This window comes from Triticum urartu, chromosome 3A, assembly GCF_056163025.1.
Source record: "Triticum urartu cultivar PI428250 chromosome 3A, HENAU_Tu73, whole genome shotgun sequence".
Taxonomy (NCBI): Eukaryota; Viridiplantae; Streptophyta; class Magnoliopsida; order Poales; family Poaceae; genus Triticum; species Triticum urartu.
In genome coordinates this window covers 531,825,220-531,849,785 of record NC_141875.1, presented here as the reverse complement: position 1 = coordinate 531,849,785, position 24,566 = coordinate 531,825,220, and the positions used below count along the sequence as shown (strand labels likewise).

General features: G+C 47.1%; 1 protein-coding gene across 1 annotated transcript; it reads right to left on the bottom strand.

Annotated features, from left to right (window-relative positions):
* Nucleotides 1–753: 753 nt before the first annotated feature.
* On the bottom strand, nucleotides 754–1,548 carry LOC125548653 (uncharacterized). Its single transcript, XM_048712216.2, has one exon. The coding sequence runs from the start codon at nucleotides 1,459–1,461 to the stop codon at nucleotides 967–969; it is 495 nt and encodes a 164-aa protein (XP_048568173.2). The 5' UTR covers nucleotides 1,462–1,548; the 3' UTR covers nucleotides 754–966.
* Nucleotides 1,549–24,566: the final 23,018 nt, after the last annotated feature.

Here is a 24,566-nt window from a genome sequence, read left to right as displayed (position 1 = left end):
ACATAGATGTGTTGCATGAGAAACCTGACAATTATACGTCACATGCTTCCGCGAAAAAGAGAAAAGCACAACTTTTGAAAACACAATTGTGCTTCCCTGAAAAGGAAAATTCACTGCTTGTGTTTCCATGAGAAGCACAACTGTGTTTCCTCGGAAATGAAAAAGCAAAGCATGTGCTTCGCAAAAAAGGAAAAAGCACAAATATGCTTCCATAAAAGTTGAAAAAGCACAATTGTGTTTCTAGATTCCGGCTTTTTGGGGGGTTCTTTTTTCTGGTTTTCATTTTTTTTATTCCATTTTATTTTTTGTGACAAAATTGTTGAAGCCTATGATATGAAATATAGTTTCGGAGATATCGACATGGGAAATGCAACGGTGAAAACGGTTCTTGATTTAGATGCATGATTCAAAAGATAAAAACATTTTAAGAAAATGAATCCACCAAAAAAAAACTCTCAGGTTGCAACATCACAACCGCCATGGCTGACACTAAGGCCCGTTTGGAGCCCAAGACCTGCTTAGTTCCTGCCGCAGCCCCGAGAGCCGGCATATCATCTTGAGATTTACGAAGTCACCGTAGGCGCTTCGTCGTCGACGGGAACGTCTCCTCCTATTGAAAGCGCATCGCCGGAAATTCTAAAATAAATTCAGGAATAATGCGAGCACCAGGATTTGAACTCTGATGGGTTGGGATATCACTGTCCACCTAACCAACTCAACCACAGGTTGATTCGCCTTTCTACGCAACGTTCGTTGTGTAGAATTTCTATTCTTTCATAGTAGTATTAAAAACACGTACAAATAAGGTCATTTCCAATTTCCAAACCGTCGCGCCATTGCGGACAGTTCCATTTGCTGATTTGCGATCGTTATCGAACTGTTTATAGACAACAAGAATAAATCAATGAAAAAACTGGTGGAATCAATGGACGTCTAGAAGCTAGTATTATCACGCACGCGTCACGCTCACGCTCGGCTCTCGAATGCCTCGCCCCCCACCTTGATGGCACCAAAACCACCGCCGCGCGCGGCCAGTCCGCCCGCCGCCGCGCCGCGACTCCTCTGCTCTGGACGTTTCAGCGGGCAGGCGCCGAACTCGCACGGCCCGTCCTCAGTGATGGTCACCATCGCCGGGCCCTTCCTCCCCGTCGGGACAGCCGCCGGGGCCTGGCTAAGGTGGACCTTCTTCTTCGCTGCCCCGACGACCGCTGGCTCGGGCGCGACGCGGCGCTGTCTGGATGCGGCGCGGACAAGGTCGTCGGCGCGGTCCGAGCTCTTCCGCAGGTGCATGGTCGTGGCCGACCTGCCGAAGCCGCGGCCGCCCATGACCGCCCCCGCCGGCATCCGGCGCGCGCATCCGGACATGCAGCCCACGTAGAGGTCGCACGCCCTGGACAGCGCGCGCATCGGCGCGCCGAGGCAGAAGAAGCACCCGCTCGTTTTCCCGCCACCCTTCTTCATCCTTGTGCCTGCGTTGGCTTCGCACAGAGAAACACAAGATCGAGCACTGTAGCCTGCCTCTGAACTTATGGCCGACTGCGTTATGAGAGTGTACAATGGCACCTCGATCACCTCGTGATATATATACGCTTCCATTACGTCGACGTTGCCCGTTCCGCCCGCGTAAACCGCCGCTTGGTGTTGACCTTCTTGCGTTTACGTTCATATATCCGTGGGGTCGGCAGGTTTCTGTACCGGCGGATAAGAGGGAAATGGTCAGAATCTGCAATTATTTTGATGGATTCGCAGGAATTTGTCCACGGGTTTGGAGGATAGGGTCGAGCAACAGGTGGTATAATCGGCTGGCCAACTCGCACGCGCTGCGTCTGTTGATCCAGTGAATCATCATTGCATACGTGCACTACATACCGTACATGCATGTTAGCCGTTTTTTGCGTGCGTGTGCGTGTTTGCAATTCGGCCGGCAAATATACAATAAAACTTTTCTACCGTTGCTTGTTTCAGCGCACGTAAACCATAGGAAGACGGCGACCTCTACTGTTTCTATTGTCTGCTATAGTAAGCCATGTCTCCTGAGAGAAGCTGCCATCACTTTTCCTTTTTTATTTTTTATTTTCTGGTTAGTAACTTGCCCCTTAATTTTGGCATATAGAGGGCCAAAGAAAAAGCGGACGACAAAGGCACACCACCGTTAGATTACATTTAGTACACATCAACCTAACCTTAAAGTATCTCCAACCGCCGCGCAACAGATGGCGCGCAAAAAACATCTTTACAACATCGAAATAGTCAGTTTTTGCACACAGCTAAGCGTTGGCTCCAGAGGCCGCTACAAAATATAGCGCGCGAGCCGCTCCAGCAGGCGCTGCAAAAAAAAGGCGCACACGCCCAGCACAAACAACATATGCACTCCAAACAAAACAAAGAAGATTAAACACACAAAATCAATAATAAATAGTTCAATTTTATTACAACTCAAACAGATAGTTTATCTTTCAATACAACAAATAGTTCAACAATACAACATCAAACATACAAATCATCACCTAGAGCCAGGGCTCCTCCTCCTCCAAGAAAGAAAGTTAGGGTTCGTGCCTCTCGCCGGCGCCGATGCAGGTCCGCCTCGTCTCCGGTGGACCTAGGGCCATGGAGCGCGGTGGATCCTGGCAAGGCCCGGCGGGAGGGATCCGTATTTAGTCTTTTTTTCAATCTTGCTAAAGCTCGTGTCCTACTCAGGAAGACGAGACGGCAGCGGCTCCCTGAAGATGGAATAAGGTCTCCTCGCCTAGCCCCCGTTCCGGCGGTGCGTCTAGCATCGTTGATGGGCGTGTGGAGGTGTTTCTCCGGCAGATCTATCTTTAGTGGATTTGCTCGGATCTCGTCGTTGTTCATCTACGTTCGTGTGTCTTCGGTTTGGATCCTTTCGATCTACATTATTTTTCATCGACGGCGGTTGCTGCTGTGGGCTGTTGGATCTATGTGGCCTTAGCACGACGACTTCCCGATTGTCTACTACAACAAGTTGTACCCGGCTCTGGCGATGGAGGGGCGATGACGACGGCGCGTCTTCGGCTTGCTTCGGTGCTTGTAGTCGTCGCTAGGTGGTTTACGGATATGGATGTAGTTTTTATTTCTGGTGTTCGTTGTACTGCCATGATTGAAGATGAATAGATTGGAAATTTATCCTAAAAAACATACAAATCATCATGCTCTTTGTCGGCCATTTCATGCCGACAACTCCTCGATGAGACCCTTCTGAAGATCATCATGCGTTTCGGCACGTCGAATGGCATGATAGGAGGCAACAAATCGGGCCACCCTCGCCGCCCTCCGCCGCACTCGCACGGGATGTCCCAAGAGCTCATACTAAGAGTACTCTAAATCTTGACCACGCTCATTGTCGATGATCATGTTTTGCATGATCACACAAGCGTGCATGATGTACCAAAAGCATCTTCTAATCCCAAAATCTAGCCGGTCCTCTCACAATAGCAATTTGGGCTTGCAAAATCCCAAAAACTCTCTCCATATCTCAATATCAAATTCTTCTTCGAAAGAATCATATGACAAACTCATCTACAATGTTGAATTTAAACTAGTCTATAAAAACTACAAACAACATGCACCAAAATCATGTTGAAAATGTGAAGTTGAAGCAATACATACCTTGCAAGCGTTTTGTTGAACACCTTGTGGACGCCGAGCGACGGTGGGCAGCTGGGCGCTGTTCGTCGGAGGAATGGTGCACGCGAAGGGCGGCGGCTAGAGGGAGACAGAGGAAGTAGCAGCGGCGCGAGGATAGGCTGGGAAGCGCCCTCGGGCCGCCGGAGCAAATGGGGTGGTGCGGGCGGCGGCGCCAGCGACTGGATTGGTGATAGGTGGAAGTCGCGGCGCGGGCGCTCGAGTTTGCAGTGCACGGAAGCGGGCGCACGAAATAAGCGGCGCACGATGCCGTTTCGCCCCGTGCGCTGAACCACTTATGTCGTGCGCGCGTTTTTTGCACCTTCACTGAAACGTCCGGAGCGGCTGTGCGCGTGCAAAAATCAGTATTTTTCTAGCACGGCGCTTATATCACGCGGCGGTTGAAGATGCTCTTAAACAAAGCAATTAGGGACGGAAGCGTTAACATATGGAGATGTGGATTTTGGAGGAGTGTTCATGTTTCTCGAGGTCAACTTTGAAAGTTAACCTTTCTTTATTTTCTTCTTTTTGACAATGAGCCTTTCTAAAAAGAACTTTGAAAAATAATCACGTTGCGGCCGTCGATTTTTCTTCTACTAGATGGATATGTGCGCCCGTTTGCGAGCCAAAGCACTACTAGTCCTCTGATCTGCCGGCCGCCAGTCCATATCCCCTACCGCCTATTGTACATCACTTGACCAACCATCCACCCCACTCCACCCTCCACTGCGGCACGAGATCCCGGCGATGTCTTGGCTCACGCGCTCCATTGTGGCCACCCTGTCCTCCGCCCTCTCCGATAACGAAGACTACCACTCCGAGGCAGCCTCCGACCACTGCTCCAGTCGCCGCGACGATGGATCTCCCTAGGGAAAAAGGCGTGCCCTTCCCTATTCTTCAGCCGCCAACTCTCTTCCTTCAGCTCAAGCTAGGGATTTGGCAACGAAGTGAGAGCAATGTGAGCTAGGGATTTGAGTGAGAGCGAGGAGAGAATTGAGGATTCTTACCCCTAACGTTTGTCTACAGAAGATGGAATTCCTTAGGGGAAAACATGTGCCTTCCCTATTCTCCATGACCAATTCTATTCCTCCATCTCAAGCACGGGATATTTTTTGCGCGGGCTCAAGCAAGGGATTTGACAGCATAGTGAGAGTGATGTGAGCTAGGTATTTGAGTGAGAGCGGGGAGAGAATTGATGATTTCTACCCCTAATGCCTATTTACAAAAGACCACCCCTCGGATTAAACTTAAGGGTTGTGTTGTAAACAGCGAAGCCTTCCCATGTGCTGTCCGTGAACCTTTTTTCCAGCAAACATCAATGACTATTGGCCCCACGCCGACTCAGCACGCTATGTTGGCCTCGTTACGATGAGAACTTGCAGAATGACCAATGTGCTCATAAAACAAGTAAAGTGACTAGCTCATCACATTTTGAGAGAAAATTACAAATGGGCTCATCTCGTGAGAGTTCAGTTCTCTTCAACCAATAAGGCAAGCTCATTTCCAGTTTCAAACCGTTGCTCCATCACCGCAACGTCATGACCAGCTAGCATTTATACGACGTGTCCTGCGAGAGATTGGAGACAGTTCTATTTGCGTCCATTATTACAGTACTAGTTAAATGCCCGTGCGTTGCTACGGGCAACAATGCAAAGTGTGTGCATTTGTTATTCTACTTTGTTTGCTATGTGCAATAATTCGAAGTCAATGCGAAATATGTGTAGGTCTGTTATGTTATTTTGTACATATGTTTAGTTTATATTTACCTCATAGCTATATATGCAAACATATTTCATTTGTTCCCTCCCTCTTGGCCATTATGTGTAAAAATACCCCACGTACATGTTGTGTATGGTTTCTAATAGCACTACGATTAGCTGATGGGCACGTCTTTATCTCCCTACCTACCACCCCTCATCAACAAATGAAAACTCCGACGACATTTAGCAAATGAAAACACTTGACACGCAAGGGAGCGACAGCCAACTACATTTATATGGAAAATCATTCTTCACCAATAAATAATAATAACAAATAGAAACTCCAACGACATTTAGCATTTCCGACGCTGACTCTCAAACCGTCTGTGAAAGTGCGTTAATCGACTAAAGGGGGGGGTGAATAGGCGATTTTTATGGAAGTCTTCAAAACTTGGGAGTTATGAAGACAAACAGTGAAGATTATACCTATTACTATGCAGCGGAAGTTAGATTACACAAGGCAAGCCATGGTCAAGTATTCAATATAGTGAAAGCACAGTGACAAACAGCTTCAGTGTAATAAGGATCAGGTGGGAAGAAGTTATAAAGCCAAACAACTCATACAGTCATGTTGTGAAGACAAAAGATAGAGCAAGCATGCAATGGCTTCACAATGAATAACAGTAAGTCAAAGGAAGTGAAGATGAAACCAGTGACACGTTGAAGACAATGATTTGTTGGGCCAGTTCCAGTTGCTGTGACAACTGTACGTCTGGTTGGAGCGGCTAGGTATTTAAACCAAAGGACACACAGTCCCGGACACCCAGTCCTGAACACGCAGCTCAGGACACCCAGTCCTCACCGTTTTCTCCTTGAGCTAAGGTCACACAGACCTTGCCCAATCACTCTGGTAAGTCTTCAAGGTAGACTCCCAAACCTTCACAGACTTCGTTCACCGGCAATCCACAATTTCTCTTGGATGCTCAGAACGCGACGCCTAACCGTCTGGAGGATGCACAGTCCTCAAGTGTAATAAGTCTTCAGATCACTCAGACATGAAGACTTAAGTGATGCCCAATTTACTCTGGCACTGGGTGGTTAGGGCTTTTCTCCTCGCTAGGAATTTTCTCTCAAAGGCTTCGAGGTGGGTTGCTCTCAAACGACAAAAGCCGTGCACTGAAATCTGAGCAGCCAACCGTTTATGGTTGTGGGGGTGGGCTATTTATAGCCACTTGGCAACCCGACCTGATTTGTCCGAAATGACCCTGGGTCACTAAGGAACTGACACGTGTCTCAACAGTCAGATTTCGAACTCTCATGACAACTTTACTTGGGCTACAAGCAAAGCTGACTTGTCCGGCTCTGGACAAGATTTGCTCTCATTGTCTTCACTCGAAGACATAGGTTTTTGATTTAGGCATCACTTAAGTCATTCTGACTTGTTCTCCTGGACCCCACTTAACAGTACGGTGGTTCCTATGACTCAACAAAAATAAAAAGAACTACGAAAGATCTAAGTCTTCGAGTTCCATAGGCTTCATAACGTGTCTTCTGTTGTCATAGTCTTCAATGTGAATATCTTCATATACCACCTTTGACTTCAATGTCTTCATTCATTTTTAGGGGTCATCTCTGGTAGTAAACCGAATCAATGAGGGACTTCTACCTGTGTTTTCCTGCAATTCTCACAAACACATTAGTCCCTCAACTAGGTTTGTCGTCAATACTCCAAAACCAACTAGGGGTGGCACTAGATGCACTTACAATCTCCCCCTTTTTGGTGATTGATGACAAACTAGTTGAAGTTTTCAATAGGGAATATAAAGTGTGAAGTTTGTAAAGGAATTGTCTTCATAAGTTGCAAGAGCTCCCCCTGAAGATGTGCATATAAGTTAATTTGCTTTTGAAATGCAAATGCACATGGCAGGTTGTACTTGTGGAGATCAGCTTCAGCTTATGATGACAATCCATTATGCATGTGAAAGTATATGAAGATAATGACATGCATAATGGAAAATAGACGTCTGCAGAATGAGATGAGTGCGGAATTTATCGTCGCACACAGAGTGGTAAACATGTAGCAGACGACCATCGAGTTTTAGTGTTTACAACTCAAAAGAACCAAATGAAGCAAAAACAAGAGTTGTAAACACGAAGCAAAGTATAACAAAACAAGGCACCCGCCCATATTGACCCGCTTGAAGACTATAAACATCATATGCCTCTCCCCCTTTTGTCAGGAATGACCAAAAAGGTTTGAAGACATAGAGTTTTCTACGCGTTCCCAGGCGCAGCAGGGTCAGTGGAGTTGTTTGGCGGTGCTGAGCTTTGAGGTGCTGAGGCAGGTGGTGGTGAAGTAGCATCATCATCTTCATCAATGATCCTCGCAGTGACGGTGGCAGCAGATGAGGAATACTCAGAGTCTTCAAGTGATGGTGTGTTGCGCATCACAGCCCTCCTAGGAGGTGTGGTGTCAAATTTGAAGCGCTCTGTGAAGCCATCCTCTTCAAGTTCAGCTTCAGTGTAGATCATTGAGAGGCCTTTCCAAGTGCGGCGACAGGTTTCGTGTGCGACGAATGCATTCTTGGTTGCCAGATTTCTGATGCGATTGACGTCTTTCATGATGCTTCTCATCTGCCTCTTGAGCCAGTCGTGATGCCTATCTTGCTTTTAGTGAAGAGCCACAAGAAGCTCTCGGTCATTGAGTGCACGAGCGCGCTTCTTGGGTCTTGGAGCGTTTGTACTATCTGTGGCTTCAGTTGATGCTGGTGCACGTGTAGTGCCAGCCATTGGATAGACCCTGGACATGGCTTCAACGCCTTCAACATTCTGTGTGAAGCTCTGGTGTTCGGCATTCTGAAGACTTATTGATTGCTTGGCAGGCTCAGGGTATATTGCTTCAGCAGAGGTGTCCACATCTGGCAAGAAGATCCGATGGTTGCGGGCTGAGGGCTGGTATGAAGTTGCAGAGTGAATCTTGATCAGCCTCATAACCCAAGGAGCATAAAACTTCAACCCAAAGAGATCTGAGCCGGATGCTGCAAGTTGGCGTATCAAGAGATCCTGTGCGTTGAAGCATTTGCCATGCAGAATACAGAAGATGAGAGTCTTCATTGCACCTTCAACCTTGGCATATGGAGAGTGCCCCTTAATGGGCCATAGAGTCCGCCTGACGATGTGATATATGGTTCTGGGCAGGTACTCCAAGTCTTCAACGAAGAACTCAGTTGGATAGGGTGCATCATGAGGCAATGGCTTCATCATTGAGAGCATCTGACTCATATTTGGCTCAGGACGCTGAAATATGCTCTCAATTGCTTCAGCATGGGGTTGGCAGCCTTCTTCGAAGAATTCGCCAGGAGTGGGAAGGCCGGTAAGCTCAATGATATCGAAAGCATTGGCTTCATGATGGACATTGCCGGTCATCCACTCCAGGACCCAAGTCTTCGGATCTCTGTTGTAGCCTTTGATATGCAGGGTGGCATAGAACTGGAGCAGAAGCTCTTCATTCCAGTGCTCTTCATCGGTGATAAACGGCAGCAGACCCACTTTCTTGAAGCAATCCAGTGCGTCTTCCAGGCTAGGCAGGCCAGCAACAGCTTCAACCTCAAGGCGCTTGTGAGGAAAGATGCGGCCTTGGTTGTATAGGATGCATGAATAATAGCTGCGCTGTTGATAGCTCCAGAACCTATCTGATACAATCCGTTCCCTTGAATAAGGGTTCTTGGAGCTGTTGAAAAACGTGTTGTCTGCCCTGAAGCTGTTGATGTTGAAGGAGCCAGGAGCTGATGCAGGACATGGGAACCTTGGCAGTCGTGGGATCGGCTTCTGGACCTGGGGCCTGTGCGCAACATGATAGTTGAATTGGGGACCGGCAGCAGACTCAGGCACAGAAGGTTCAGGAGCAGTAGCTTCAGTTTCTTCTGAAGCTGTTGTTGGGGAGGGCTTCACATTTGCTTCGGCGTTGTTTGTGGCAGCCTCAACATTTGCAGCCTCACACGTGTAGTGGGAGGGACGAACTCAGGCACGTTCTCCTGGAGAACTGCTTCTTGTTGGTGCGGCGGAGTTGGAGCTTGTGGTATTTCTGCATGCTCTTCGGCTGATGCAGCCGGAATGTCGTCAGCAGCCTGAGCCCTTGGCCCTTTGTGAAGCCTACGGAATGTAGGCGACGCCGGTGGAGTTGCAGTGGGCTGGGGCTCATTATCTTCCTCCTGTGGGCGATCTGCCCACGATGCATCTTGTGTGATTGGCATCAATGGACGACCAATGCTGATCAGTTCGCTTGTCTCAAGCTGAGGAAGGGCTACATCACCTTGGACATTGTCTTGGAGACCAATGTCTTCAGCAGCGTCGGGGTCGGCTGCTGGAATGTCTTCAGCGTGCGGAGCCTCTATGAAAGCAGGCTCATGCACTGTTAACTGACGATCTGCGTCAGGATAGCGGACGGAGAGGGGTTCAACTATCAAGGGCTCTGTGGTAGCAGCCCGAGATTTCTTGGTCTTGCACTTCTTGATGGTGGGGTCAGAAGGAGAGGCTTCAGAGTGTTTCCTCTTCCTAGCTTCAGCCTCTGCAGTCCGTGTCTTCTTGAGCTCTGAAGCGGTTGATCGACTCTTTGGCTTCGAGCCAGTCGTTGCAGTGGGGAAGATAATCGGAGCAGTTTCTGACCTTGGCGCCTCTGGTTCAGGCACAGCAGGCTTCTTTTTCTTCTTCGTGGCCATCTTGGGGTCGATGCCTGGACGCCCAAGTGCCTTGCGCTTTTCAGCCTCGTTGTAGGCTTGAACACATTTGTCAGCCAATGACTTCATCCTTTCACGCGAGCCTTGAGCTTCAGCACGCTTCTTCAGAAAGTTTTCTTTGAGATCATGCAGCATGATTTTGAAGCTTCTCACTTCCTGCACGCTGAGACTAGCCATGTGCTTCTTGAACTGAGCTTTTTCGTGATCAATTTTCTGCTTCAGCTCAACGATGCGCTGAGCAATGGTCAGTTCTGAAGCAATTGCGCCTTGGAAGGCGACGCTGAGTCCGATGCAGATCATTGAAGCTTATATCTGGTGTGTCAAACCATTCATCGATGAAGCTGTGGATGATGGCGACATCAAAGAGAGGCAGATTGTTGAAGATTTCCGCTTCCTCCTCGCTTTTGATGAGCTGTTCAAGTGCGTCATCGCCCAGATCTTCATCGCTTGATAGATCAATGGTTTCGCAGCGCAGAATGGCAGCAGCTGTGAGCTCTTTGCCTGTCTGTGGCTGAGGCTTCTTGGCTTCTTGGGGCTTGGAGACTCGTGATAAGTCTTCAGACTGCACACTGGCTTCAGGAGGTGCAGTTGCCAATGGCTTCGCTCTTGAGATTTTGGGAGAAGCGGCTGGCTTTGAAGCTTTTGGCTTCTTCTGCTTTGGCTTCGGCGCAGCAGGGGCGTCATCAGACTCAGTATCTGCTGGAGGGTCATTCACGGCAGTCCCTTGGACTAGGATGCGGGTGATGAGGCCTGCAAGATTGGCGTACGGCCCGATGATATTGGGATCGGCGTCGCGTGTGCCATCTGCCCTTGGTTCAGAGGGACCAGGGTTGAAGTCTAATCCCAGCTTCTTCTTGTTTTGCTTTGCAGAGTTCTGAGCAAATTGGAAGTTGCGCTTGAACAGATTGTCATCGCGACACCAGAGAAGTGATGACGGATGTGCTTCAGCTGGCTGTGGTCCTCTCACCATGCATGGATAGAAGCCTTGAGCAATGGCTTCGTCTCTGGACCTGGGTACGAGATTTTTGTATAATACGTCTCCCCACGGTCTCTTGATGGCACACTTTTCGGCATACTCCTGAGTGACGAAGCGGTATTGGAACCATTGCTCTGCCCAATATCTTCGAATCCATTGGATTCGTGTCTTGCGCTGACCATAGCTTTCTTCAGGATCAGTTTTGTACATCTCTGCCAATTCATCAGGCAGATCTTTGGACGTTCCACCACGTCTCTGTCTGCCTCGCTTCCTTGCTGCTGTTTCTGAAGCCATGAATCTTAACTTGGAAGGCTTCAAGATGTTCAAAGTCTTCAAAGGCTTCCTTTTGCTTGACCAACAAGAACTGGCTTCAGGAGAGTTGATGTGATGCTGCAAGTACTCTGCAAATGAATGCAGACTATGAGAACCAAAGGATTCTCCCACGGACATGTACCTATGACAGCATTAAGGTGCGAGGGAAGGGGAAGAGGTAATATGCATTCTCAGAAGATTTTGAAGATAAATCGGTTTAGAAGACATTGACCTCATTGTGCGAAGACATTCACTTATAGATAAGAAGTTGGTTCCAGATTTGTACGAAGCCATAGATCAGTACAAGTGAGGAATCTAACTACTTTATGAAGCACAAGTGAATATACTAGGCATGTTATGAGATGCAGACTGAGAGAGATGTAACTAGTGAGAGCAGAAACTTCTTATGGCAGAAAGTGACTGAACTATAGGATCAAGAGAGGCTGTAAAAAGAGGTTTTATTTACCACACTTGGAACTGCTAGACGAAGTGGGAGTTGAGGCCGAGCAGTTCGATCCTCCGTGCCCTAACTTGGCGACGGAAGACACCTATGGCGACGGCGGAGAGGACGATGTCCGCGGTCAGCGTGAGGACAGCGTTGGAGAGGTTGCGGCAGCGAAGCGCTTCGTCTCCAGCGTCATCGAGTGCTAGCGGTGGCGCTAGGGTTCGTGCGAGGATGGAAGAAGGAGATAATGACTGCGGTAAGTGTGAATTTATAGACTCAGAGGCGGCACTGTGCTATTACGCAGGTGCCCCTGGCGGTTCGCATTTGAGGCACGTGTGGCCAGTTAGCGGAAGTTTGGGGTTTGTTCCACGTCCCACGCACGCCTAAATTGTCGGGCGGTCGTTCCTACTTCTCCGGATCTTATGTGGAGGAATGAGCATTAAAAACGGACTTTTATGGTTGTTTCTATGTCTTCAGCTGACAAGGACACAGTGAAGACAGTCGACAGTTTCAACAGAATGCATATGACTTGGAGAGATAGAGTTTGAGATAGAGAGCATAGAGAGGTTAGGGTCCGATCACATTCACTTAGTTCAAAAGATTCAACCAAGAAGACATAGCTATAAGTGAATGATGTAGAGGACAGAACACTTAAAGCATATATATATATAATCATCGTAGTGAAGATGATCATGAAGACATGTTAAGTTCGAAGCCAAACCAATGTGAAGATATTGCAAGGTAACGCCATGAGTGAAACACTTCAAAATAGAACGTTTGGTGGTGGCGTTACCCACCGTATAGGAAGTATTAGACCCAGACACAGCGCACAATTATCGTGGCGCTCCGAAGTCAAATTCCACATTAATCTATTCACACTTAGAATGTATGTCTTCATTGATTGAAGATATACGTTACTTCGTGTGTTGCACATCTAAATCATCAATATGCATAAGTGTTAGGATGTGTGCCTGATCACAGGACATTTGAGGATTCCAAGATATTTAGCTCACACCGTAACTTGCAAAACCTCTTCTCATCCAAGGGCTTGGTGAAGATATCTGCCAATTGCTCTTCAGTGTTGACGTGTATGATATCAATGTCTTCCTTCACAACATGATCTCTGAGAAAGTGATGACGAATTTTAATGTGCTTTGTCTTCGAGTGCTGAACTGGGTTGTTGGCAATCTTGATGGCGCTTTCGTTGTCGCAGTAAAGTGGCACTTGCTTCAGATGAATGCCATAATCCTTGAGTGTTTGCTTCATCCACAGAAGCTGAGCGCGGCAAGATCCAGCAGCAATGTATTCAGATTCATCAGTGGAGAGAGATACACAGTTCTGCTTCTTTGAAGACCAACATACAAGTGATCGTCCCAGAAAGTGACATGTGCCTGATGTAGACTTGCGATCAACTTTGTCACCAGCATAATCAGCATCCGAAAATCCAACCAAATCAAACTCTGAGCCCTTTGGATACCATAATCCTAGAGTTGGGGTGTGAGCCAAATATCAAAGAATTCGCTTCACAGCTAAGTGATGCGACTCCTTTGGTGCCGCTTGAAATCGAGCACACATGCAAACACTAAGCATGATATCTGGCCTAGATGCACATAAATAAAGCAAAGACCCAATCATGGAGCGGTATACCTTTTGATCGAACTCTTTACCATTGTCGTCAGGACCTAGATGATGTTTGGCCGGCATTGGTATTGTGAAGCCTTTGCAGTCTTGCATACCGAACTTCTTCAGGCAATCTTTGAGATACTTCTCTTGAGATATGAAGATGCCATTGCTCTGTTGTCAGATTTGAAGACCAAGAAAGAACTTCAGCTCCCCCATCATGGACATCTGATATTGCTCTTGCATCATATATCCAAACTCCTCACTATACTTCTGATTGGTGCAGCCGAAGATAATGTCATCCACATATATTTGGCACACAAACAATTCACCATCGTATGTCTTCGTGAAAAGAGTGGGATCCAGGGAACCAGGTATGAAGCCTTTGCTCTTCAGAAAGTTCTTGAGTGTATCATACCAGGCCCTAGGGGCTTGTTTGAGGCCATACAATGCCTTGTTGAGCTTGTATACCATATCAGGATGTTTTGGATTTTCAAAGCCAGGTGGTTGTGCAACATACACTTCTTCTTCAATCTTGCCATTGAGAAAGGCACTTTTCACATCCATTTGATATAGAAGTATGTTATAATGATTTGCATAGGCCAGCAGTATGCGTATGGCTTCAAGCCTAGCCACAGGAGCAAATGTTTCATCGAAGTCAATGCCCTCCACTTGAGTATATCCTTGAGCAACGAGACGAGCTTTGTTTCTGACAACTTGACCATGCTCATCTTGCTTGTTGCGGTATATCCATTTGGTGCCTATTATGTTGTGCTTCCGTGGATCAGGACGCTTAACCAGTTCCCATACATTATTCAGCTCAAACTGTTGAAGCTCTTCTTGCATAGCTTGAATCCATTCAGGTTCCATGAAGGCTTCTTCAACTTTCTTGGGTTCTGATATTGAGACGAATGCGAAATGCCCACAGAAGTTTGCTAGCTGAGTTGCCCTTGAACGAGTGAGTGGACCAGGTGCATTGATGCTGTCAAGTATTCTGTCAATCTGCACTTCATTTGCAACACGAGGATGTATAGGACGAAGACTTTGCTCTTGCTGATCTGCATTGTTGTTTGGAGGAATGTCTTCATGCTGAGCATTGTCTTCATGTTGATCAGGTGCTGAGATGATGAGTTCTTCTTCAGGATGAGCTTCCGAAGGCATAATCTCTCCAGTTTCCATAAGCTTGATTGATTCACTAGCTGGGACTTCATCTAGCACATTTGGCAGTTGCTCTCTTTGTGAACCATTTGTTTCATCAAACCGCACATCCACTGTTTCGACCACTTTGTAATGGAAGAGATTGAAGACTCTGTAGGAGTGTGAATCCTTTCCATATCCAAGCATGAAGCCCTCATGTGCTTTTGGTGCAAACTTTGAGGTGTGGTGTGGGTCCTTGATCCAGCATTTTGCACCAAATACTCTGAAGTAACTGACATTTGGCTTCTTGCCAGTTAGGAGTTCATAAGATGTCTTGTTCAGAAGCTTGTGAAGATAAACACGATTGATTGTATGGCATGCAGTATCAATGGCTTCAGTCCAGAATTTTCTTGGAGTCTTGTATTCATCTAGCATTGTTCTGGCCATCTCAATGAGTGTTCTGTTCTTGCGTTCGACGACGCCATTCTGCTGTGGCGTGTATGGAGCTGAGAATTCATGTGTGATGCTCAAGGTATCCAGATATGTATCAAGGCCAGTGTTCTTGAATTCAGTGCCATTGTCACTTCTGATGTGCTTTACCTTGGCACCAAAATTGTTCATAACTCGATTTGCGAAGCGTCTGAAGACATCCTGCACTTCAGTCTTGAAAAGGATTATGTGCACCCAAGTATATCTAGAATAATCATCAACAATGACGAAGCCATAGAGGCAAGCAGTAGTAGTAAAAGTTGAGTAGTGAGTTGGACCGAAAAGATCCATGTGGAGTAGTTCGAAGGGTTGTGTAGTAGTCATGACTGTCTTCGAAGGATGTTTTGCCCTTATCATCTTCCCTGCTTCACAGGCACCGCATAAATGATCTTTCTTGAACTTGATGCCCTCGATGCCTATGACATGCTTCTTCTTCGCAAGGGTGTGGAGGTTCCTCATGCCAGCATGCCCAAGCCTTCGATGCCAAAGCCAGCATTCTGAAGCTTTTGCAAGAAGACATACTGCAAGTTGTGGTCCTGCTGAGAAATCTACCACGTACAAATCACCTTTCCGATACCCTTCAAACACTAGAGATTTGTCAGATTCCATTAGCACCAGGCAACGATATTTTCCAAACATTACAATCATATTCAAATCTCAAAGCATTGAGACAGACATTAAGTTGAAGCCAAGGGATTCAACAAGCATGACTTTATCTATGTGTTGATCCTTTGAGATTGCAACTCTACCTAGACCCAATACCTTACTTTTACCAGTGTCAGCAAATGTGATGTGGCTCTTGTCGGATGGACGTAAAGTTGAGTCCATAAGAAGGCTTCTTCTGCCAGTCATATGATTTGTACACCCACTGTCAATAATCCATTCTGAAGACTTTGAAGTCGCTGGTGTCGTACCCTACAGTGCAGTTAGGGGGATAGGCTTCACGAAGAGAATTGTGAAGCATAAACATTTGACGAACCAGTGGGTTATGAAAACTTAGATCCAGATTAGGACTAATAGGGAGAGTAGCATGCGATTCAGGAGCAAAGTACATAATGATGCCATTCGGGCATTTTATCTTGCGCCCTACAAGATTTTTAAGGTCCCCAGCAATAGCATCAGAAGATTTTGTTTTTCTGCTGGAGACCTTTCCCTGCAAAAGAGAGTTAAGCTTTCTTAACCACCCACATCTTCAAGGGTGGCTTAGAAGCAATAAGTCTAAGTGCAGCATCTGAGAACTTTGGCTTTAGAGCCCTAGCAAACAGTCTAGCAGGGGGACAATAGTAATCATAGGAATAGGCAGAATAGTTCTTATTCATATGAACATGGCGGTTTGATGAACCGTTCTCATTTTCATATGCCTGATTATGGTTTTCCTGCAAAACATTTGCGTTAGTGCGACTCTGGTGAGTCCTCTGTCTGTATGAAGCCTTTGGACCATATGAAGCCTTTGGTCCGAGGTTTGTCTTCTTCAAGTGAGGTGTCAAGAAGACATTCACAGGAAGATTTTCCAGACATGTTTTCAGAACCCAGATCTTCTTCAAAGGCGGTCCATTCCTGCAGTTAGTACCAATGTACCTGGCAAATACTTCACCATTCTGACTCTTAAACAGTTTGTAGTTTGCATCAAAGGATTCATCAATGATAACGGGGTTAGCACAAGTGAAGCCAGATAGATTGGATGGATCTGCTGAGGATTCCTTTGCAGCAACCCATGTGGTTTTGGGGTACTGCTCAGGTTTCCAGTAAGAGCCATCTGCATTAATTTTCCTCACGAACCCAACACCCTCTTTCCTAGGGTTTCGGTCCAGAATCTGCTTCTTAAGGACATCACATAGTGTCTGATGCCCTTTCAGACTCTTGTACATCCCTGTTTCAAGCAATGTCTTCAACCTAGCATTCTCATCAGCAATAGCAGTGGTATCCTCAGCAGAGGGGTTAGTTACCACGTCAACAGTTGAAGATATTGCAACAGCAGTAGCAGTGGAACATTCAGCAATAGAATTAGCATTATCACGCTCAATGCATTTAAGACATGGTGGTTCAAATCCTTCCTGAGCGGAACTGATCTGTTCGGCTCGAAGTGACTCATTTTCCTTTTGAAGATCTTCATGATCCGCTCTCAACTTCTCAAGATCTTGCTTTTTTTGAAGATAATCATAGGAAAGCTTTTCATGAGTAGTTGAGAGAGTCTCAAGATGATCTTCAAGTTCCTGATACTTAACGTGAAGATTTTTTATGTCTTCAATTAAGGATTCAGAACGAGTCATTTCAGCACCCAACAGATCATCGCTTCTGTCTAACAGTTTTTGAATATGTTCCATAGCTTTCTGTTGTTCAGTTGCAATTTTAGCAAGTGTTTTGTAGCTAGGTTTTGAATCACATTCAGAGTCATCGTCACTAGATGTTTCATAGCGAGTAGTGCGTGTGTTTACCTTGGCACTGCGTGCCATGAAGCAGTAGGTAGGAGTGGAGTCGTTCTTGTCATTTGCGTCGGTGTCGGTGATGCAGTCATTGTCTTCAGTGTTGAAGATGGACTTGGCGACGTATGCTGTAGCCAGACTCGCAATGCCAGAATCAGACTCCTCCTCAGACTCCACCTCTGCCTCCTCAGATGCGGACTCCTCCTCTGAATCCATCTCCTTTTCAACAAACGCACGTGCCTTGCCAGATGAGCTCTTCTTGTGTGATGAAGACTTTGATGAAGACTTGGAAGAAGACTTTGAGTATTTCTTCTTCTTCTTGTCGTCAGAATCATATTCCTTGCTCTTCTTCTTCCTTCTGTTCTCATTGTCCCACTGAGGACACTCAGAGATGAAGTGTCCAGTTTTCTTGCACTTGTGACATGTTTTCTTCTTGTAGTCATGAGCAGAAACTTCATCATTCCTTGAGCTTGATCGTGAAGATTTTCTGAAGCCTTTCTTCTTGGTGAATTTTTGGAACTTCTTCACTAGCATTGCAAGTTCTCTTCCAATGTCTTCAGGATCATCAGAACTGCAGTCAGATTCTTCTTCAGATGAGGAGACAGCTTTTGCCTTCAAGGCGCGAGTTCGCCCATAGTTTGGACCGTAGATATCTCTTTTCTCAGAAAGCTGAAACTCATGTGTGTTGAGCCTCTCAAGTATGTCAGACGTATCGAGTGTCTTGAAATCAGGACGTTCTTGAATCATCAGGGCCAGGATGTCAAACGAACTATCAAGTGATCTCAGCAGCGTCTTGACGATTTCATGTTTGGTGATCTCAGTGGCGCCGAGGGCTTGAAGCTCGTTTGTGATGTTAGTGAGTCTGTCAAATGTGTGCTGGACATTCTCATTGTCATTTCGCTTGAAGCGGTTGAAGAGATTACGAAGGACACTGATTCTTTGATCTCTCTGGGTTGAGATGCCTTCATTAACTTTGGAGAGCCAGTCCCAGACCAGTTTGGATGTCTTCAAGGCACTCACACGGCCATACTGTCCTTTGGTCAGATGACCACAGATGATATTCTTGGCAGTAGAGTCCAGTTGAACTAATTTCTTGACATCAGCAGCAGTGACACCTTCTCCAGCCTTGGGAACACCATTCTCGATGACATACCATAGGTCGACATCAATGGCTTCAAGATGCATGCACATCTTATTATTTCAGTAGGGATATTCAGTTCCATCGAAGACGGGGCAAGCAGCGGAGACTTTGATTATCCCTGCAGTCGACATAGCTAAAACTCCAGGTGGTTAAACCAAATCACATAGAACAAGGGAGCACCTTGCTCTGATACCAATTGAAAGTGCGTTATATCGACTAGAGGGGGGGTGAATAGGCGATTTTTATGGAAGTCTTCAAAACTTGGGAGTTATGAAGACAAACAGTGAAGATTATACCTATTACTATGCAGCGGAAGTTAGATTACACAAGGCAAGCCATGGTCAAGTATTCAATATAGTGAAAGCACAGTGACAAACAGCTTCAGTGTAATAAGGATCAGGTGGGAAGAAGTTATAAAGCCAAACAACTCATACAGTCACGTTGTGAAGACAAAAGATAGAGCAAGCATGCAATGGCTTCACAATGAATAACAGTAAGTCAAAGGAAGTGAAGATGAAACCAGTGACACGTTGAAGACAATGATTTGTTGGGCCAGTTCCAGTTGCTGTGACAACTGTACGTCTGGTTGGAGCGGCTAGGTATTTAAACCAAAGGACACACAGTCCCGGACACCCAGTCCTGAACACGCAGCTCAGGACACCCAGTCCTCACCGTTTTCTCCTTGAGCTAAGGTCACACAGACCTTGCCCAATCACTCTGGTAAGTCTTCAAGGTAGACTCCCAAACCTTCACAGACTTCGTTCACCGGCAATCCACAATTTCTCTTGGATGCTCAGAACGCGACGCCTAACCGTCTGGAGGATGCACAGTCCTCAAGTGTAATAAGTCTTCAGATCACTCAGACACGAAGACTTAAGTGATGCCCAATTTACTCTGGCACTGGGTGGTTAGGGCTTTTCTCCTCGCTAGGAATTTTCTCTCAAAGGCTTCGAGGTGGGTTGCTCTCAAACGACAAAAGCCGTGCACTGAAATCTGAGCAGCCAACCGTTTATGGTTGTGGGGGTGGGCTATTTATAGCCACTTGGCAACCCGACCTGATTTGTCCGAAATGACCCTGGGTCACTAAGGAACTGACACGTGTCTCAACGGTCAGATTTCGAACTCTCATGGCAACTTTACTTGGGCTACAAGCAAAGCTGACTTGTCCGGCTCTGGACAAGATTTGCTCTCATTGTCTTCACTCGAAGACATAGGTTTTTGATTTAGGCATCACTTAAGTCATTCTGACTTGTTCTCCTGGACCCCACTTAACAGTACGGTGGTTCTTATGACTCAACAAAAATAAAAAGAACTACGAAAGATCTAAGTCTTCGAGTTCCATAGGCTTCATAACGTGTCTTCTGTTGTCATAGTCTTCAATGTGAATATCTTCATATACCACCTTTGACTTCAATGTCTTCATTCATTTTTAGGGGTCATCTCTGGTAGTAAACCGAATCAATGGGGGACTTCTACCTGTGTTTTCCTGCAATTCTCACAAACACATTAGTCCCTCAACTAGGTTTGTCGTCAATACTCCAAAACCAACTAGGGGTGGCACTAGATGCACTTACAGTCTGTATCTTTCAGGATCGAGCGGTCCGAACGCATTTTACCATCAATGCGGTACCCCATCCGCCCATGGACCGGTCCGGACATTCGACTTTCCGCAAACCGAAACCCAACCCGGAGGGCTTTGCGGGCGTCCGGACCGTTTTCACCTAAGCATCCACACCCGGATCCAACCCAGAACCCTCTCCCGCAATATCTCATTTTACCATCAATGCGGTACCCCATCCATTCATGGACCGGTCCGAATATTCGACTTCCCGCAAACCGAAACCCAACCCGGGGGGCTTTGCGGGCGCCCGGACCGCTTTCACCTAAGCATCCGACACCAAGATCCAACCCAAAACCCTCTCCCGCAATATCTCTTCAAAGGACTTGCCGCTTCCCGTGCCGCATTCATGCAGGCTCGGAGTCGCAGCGGACGACAATGATGATGCGCAATGTGTCCGGATGGGAGGGCGCCCCTGACCGACACGACCAGACTGGCGCCACTTCAATGTGTAAGCGTTATCTCGAGAAACCAACTCCGGCCGCTGTGCCATATTGAAGCGGGCTAACCGCCTATTTTTCTGGCCGCATCTCTTTGAGCACGGATCTGGCACCATCCAAATTGCACTCTCCACATATCCGTGCACCACCCCCACTCCCCTCTTCCTCCACTCAACTGCGATTGGCAAGTCCTGGATCTTGGCACCGATGGGCGGATCCTGGCTCCACCGCCCTTGCTCTCGAGGGCCCTCTTTCTCTATGCGGTCGGTTCCTCGGAGAAGGAGGAGACCGTAATTTCCTCTTGCGACGAGCAGGACCAGCCACAACAGCAGCAACCACACATGCGTCCATGGTGGCCACGGCCGTGCGGAAGCAGAGAGGATAATCCGCGAGCGCCAACGGGCCGCCGGGAGACCCTGTCGCGACCCCGCGCCCTTCCGTCGCTAGAAGCCCAACTCCGACGACTCCGGTGACAGCGCCCGACCATCAGGTAGCCCAGTGATGCATATGAGGTCACCATCAAGTATAGGGTAGTTTAGATATTTTTTTATTTTATTTAGTTCACTGGACAAAATATCGTCTGGTTTTATGTAAAAATATCTAAATTTGAATGAAAGTTATTCACTTTGTTTAAATTCTATCAATTTTTTCTTTTCGTTAAATTTCGTTTAAAATGTGAACGGACGGTTGCGGCTAGCTTTGAATGACCGGCTCCCATATTAGTGTCCAAACATCTATCCGGACCGGTCCGCGGACAGATTTAGTGTCCGTTTTAGGGGGTTCATGTTGAAGTTGGAGATGCCCTTACTCTATTTTATAGTCTCACCTGTCACAAATCACGTGTCGATGTTCCTTAACCTTCTACACAAAACAAAATAGCGAAAAATGGTAAACAAATAAAAATGGTGCATTTCTTGTCCAACCAAGAATGAACACATTTTATCGTGATTGTTCTTGTTCATTTTTAGCTGCCGTATCAAAAAGTGAGTTGTTACCTGGACAATTTCTTGCAATAACATGATGGTGTTATGTTTATTTTCTGGGCACGGTAACAGGCAGTGATGGAGGAGGATTTGGAATATAAATAACCATGTTTAGTTTGGTGATTAGATGCATAATTATAGGGGTACATTAATTATCCTTCAAAAAATAACACACTGCACGATTGCAGCATGGCTTCCAAAAATAATTGGACGTGGCGTTTTCTTTAGGGCTGGAATCGACAATGCATATAGGAAGTAACAAATATATCAATTTTGTTAAAGCACATCTAGATGTGCCATAAGTATTGCACATCTAAGTCCTATATCATTGATACGCGAAGATTTGTGTGGATATTTTTTTTCCTTTTCCTTTTCATTTCTATGCTTACCTGTGTCACTTAAATGTGCAATAATTAAGACACATCTAGATATGTCTTAGACAAACCCAAAATATATACACCTACAAGTTTGGAATTTCTCTCAAAAACCAATATACCTAATATTAAGGAGCGGAAGGAGAATATAATTCAGTGCAAACAAATGCAACCATTCTCGTTGCATTCAATGCAAACTACTTTGGTAATCATTCATCAACCGGGTACAACAATGCAAACTTCAAACATATACTCAGCCGTTTCCAAAGAAAAAAAAACATATACTCAGGAAAGTGCACACGCCTTAATATAAAGTGTGTTTTCACATAAACTTGTTGGACCCTTGTAATTTATTTTTGTTATCCTTCCTGATGCAGTACAACAATGTGCCATGATGATTTTCAAACCTGACTACTGATCATGCATAAGCTCTCTGCTGCTCTAGCATTATATGCGCTAAGCAGAGATGCAATTAGCTGTTCATAATAAGAATTATCTTATTCGTTAATATAAAAACCAAGAAGAAATGACTGCTGCTAGGACTCAAGTCAGTAGAAAATCTGCACAAACAAGGCATCAATCTCTTCAGCTCTATTGCTCTTAATAAGTGTACAACAAATGCTCTCAGAGAAGGGAATATACGAGTAGCAAAGCATTCAGATTCACATCCAGCACAATCAAGGAATTAACAAAGAGCAAAAACATATGTCCAGGAATCGCAGACAATGGTGATCTGTTCATACACATTTTTTTTAGAAAAAAAGGATGACCCCCGGCCTCTGCATCTGGAAGATGCATACGGCCACTTTATTGATTATTCTCGAGGACTTTACAAAGTATTACAACAATATGCCTGAATCCGTCATCTTGGCAACATATGCCACTACTTCTATCCATATGATGAAGGGGTGCTACCTGGGCCAAATACCCGGTCTACTCACCTAAGCCTATCATCAAAAGCCAGAAGCCCCAGCCGAGCCACATACCGGGTCTGGGGCATAAACTGGTCTGACGCACTCACATGTGTCGTCGCCGCCATCTTCCACAGGTCCGTCTTCAGAGCAGATATTGAGGCTTCTACCTTGTCAGGCCACTCCGCATCGACGCCACCTTGACGCCAGACAACTACCTCGACCTGCGCGAGTCCATCACCGCGCATCGGGCGCCGAGTCTCCACTGCACCACGCCGTTGAGATCCGCCGTCATCAATGTGAAGGATGAAGTACCGCTCCACCAAAAAAGGCGCCCGCTGGTCCCTCGATCCCGTGTACGCCTCAAAGAATGACGCCCCCAAGGAGGAAACGACACCAACGCGCCGCCGTCATCCGATCAACTGATCTAGGGTTTCCCCCGGAGGTAGCGGATAGAGGTCTAGAGCTTCTCCACAGTGATGCCTTCAAGAAGGTAATGACACCACAGGGTGCCACCAACGCCGCTCTTGGCATCAAGCCGAGCACAAGGTTTGCACCCGGATCCGCTCGAAGAATCTCCATCACGTATTGTGTGCACGGGTCGCCGCCGATCTGAGCTGCCGCACATGGAGCAGGCCGCACCGGCCAGATCAGATCTGTCCGGAGGGCACAACCCGCATAGTGCCGACCCAACCACCAGGCCCTCCATGCCGCCACCGCCGATCCGAGGTCAGATAGTGTGTCGCTGCAGACCCGGTCGCCGCCGCCGAACGCCGCCACGCAGCCCGAGGCAGGGCCGGCTGCCGCACCCCACCATCGCCGCCCTTGTTCGAGGCAGCTGCCGCACCGCCACAGGAAGGCAGGCCCGCCGCGCCGCCAGGCCAGATCGGCCGTGCCACCCACGCCGCGGGGCTCCGCACCGCCCGCACGGCGCAGGCAAGAGGGAAGACCCCTGCCACCGCCATCAGCCCCGGGCTATAGCCGGCGGCGGCGGAGGGAGGGGAGGACGGATGGGGACCCCCGGCGGCTAGGGTTTTGGATCCCGCCCGAGTCGCCCAAGCGGGGGCGACGCGGGGGCGGGGGCGGGGCTGCAGTGAGCAAACTTGGCACTTGAGGACTGTAGTACGAACAATGAGGACTGAGATTGATTGACGATGTGGATAGACAACGCGATAGCCAGGAGTCGCAGACAATGAAGGACTTGATGACGATGGCCGCTCTCCAGGGCGCAGATCCTCTGACTTCCCTTCAGCAACGCTGCCTCTACCTTAGTCGAGAGAGTCATTGGATCAAAAGCTGGCAGTCCAGATCGAGCGAATCACTGTAGCGCATGCACTGTTCATACAACATTGTAGCTCGTGTACTGTTCATATCACTGTTTTCAATGGTCCTGTTGCGCCAGATCTGGGCGGTCCGTTCTCAATCCAACGACTAAAAGTAGAGGAAAGGTAGAGGCACTGTTCCTCTCTGCCTTTGCCACAGCAAGGCAGAGAATCCACAACCCGCTCTCCACGCGTACACTACCGTGAGTTCCACTGCCGCGTCCTGCAGCTCGCAATCATGCCTCCCCGTGCCCTCTCCTTGTCATTGCATAATTAGATCGTCCTAGCTTGTTCCTT

Bases quoted from the DNA above. Each gene is read 5' to 3' on its own strand.
- LOC125548653 (XM_048712216.2), bottom strand. From the start codon at position 1,461: ATGAAGAAGGGTGGCGGGAAAACGAGCGGGTGCTTCTTCTGCCTCGGC.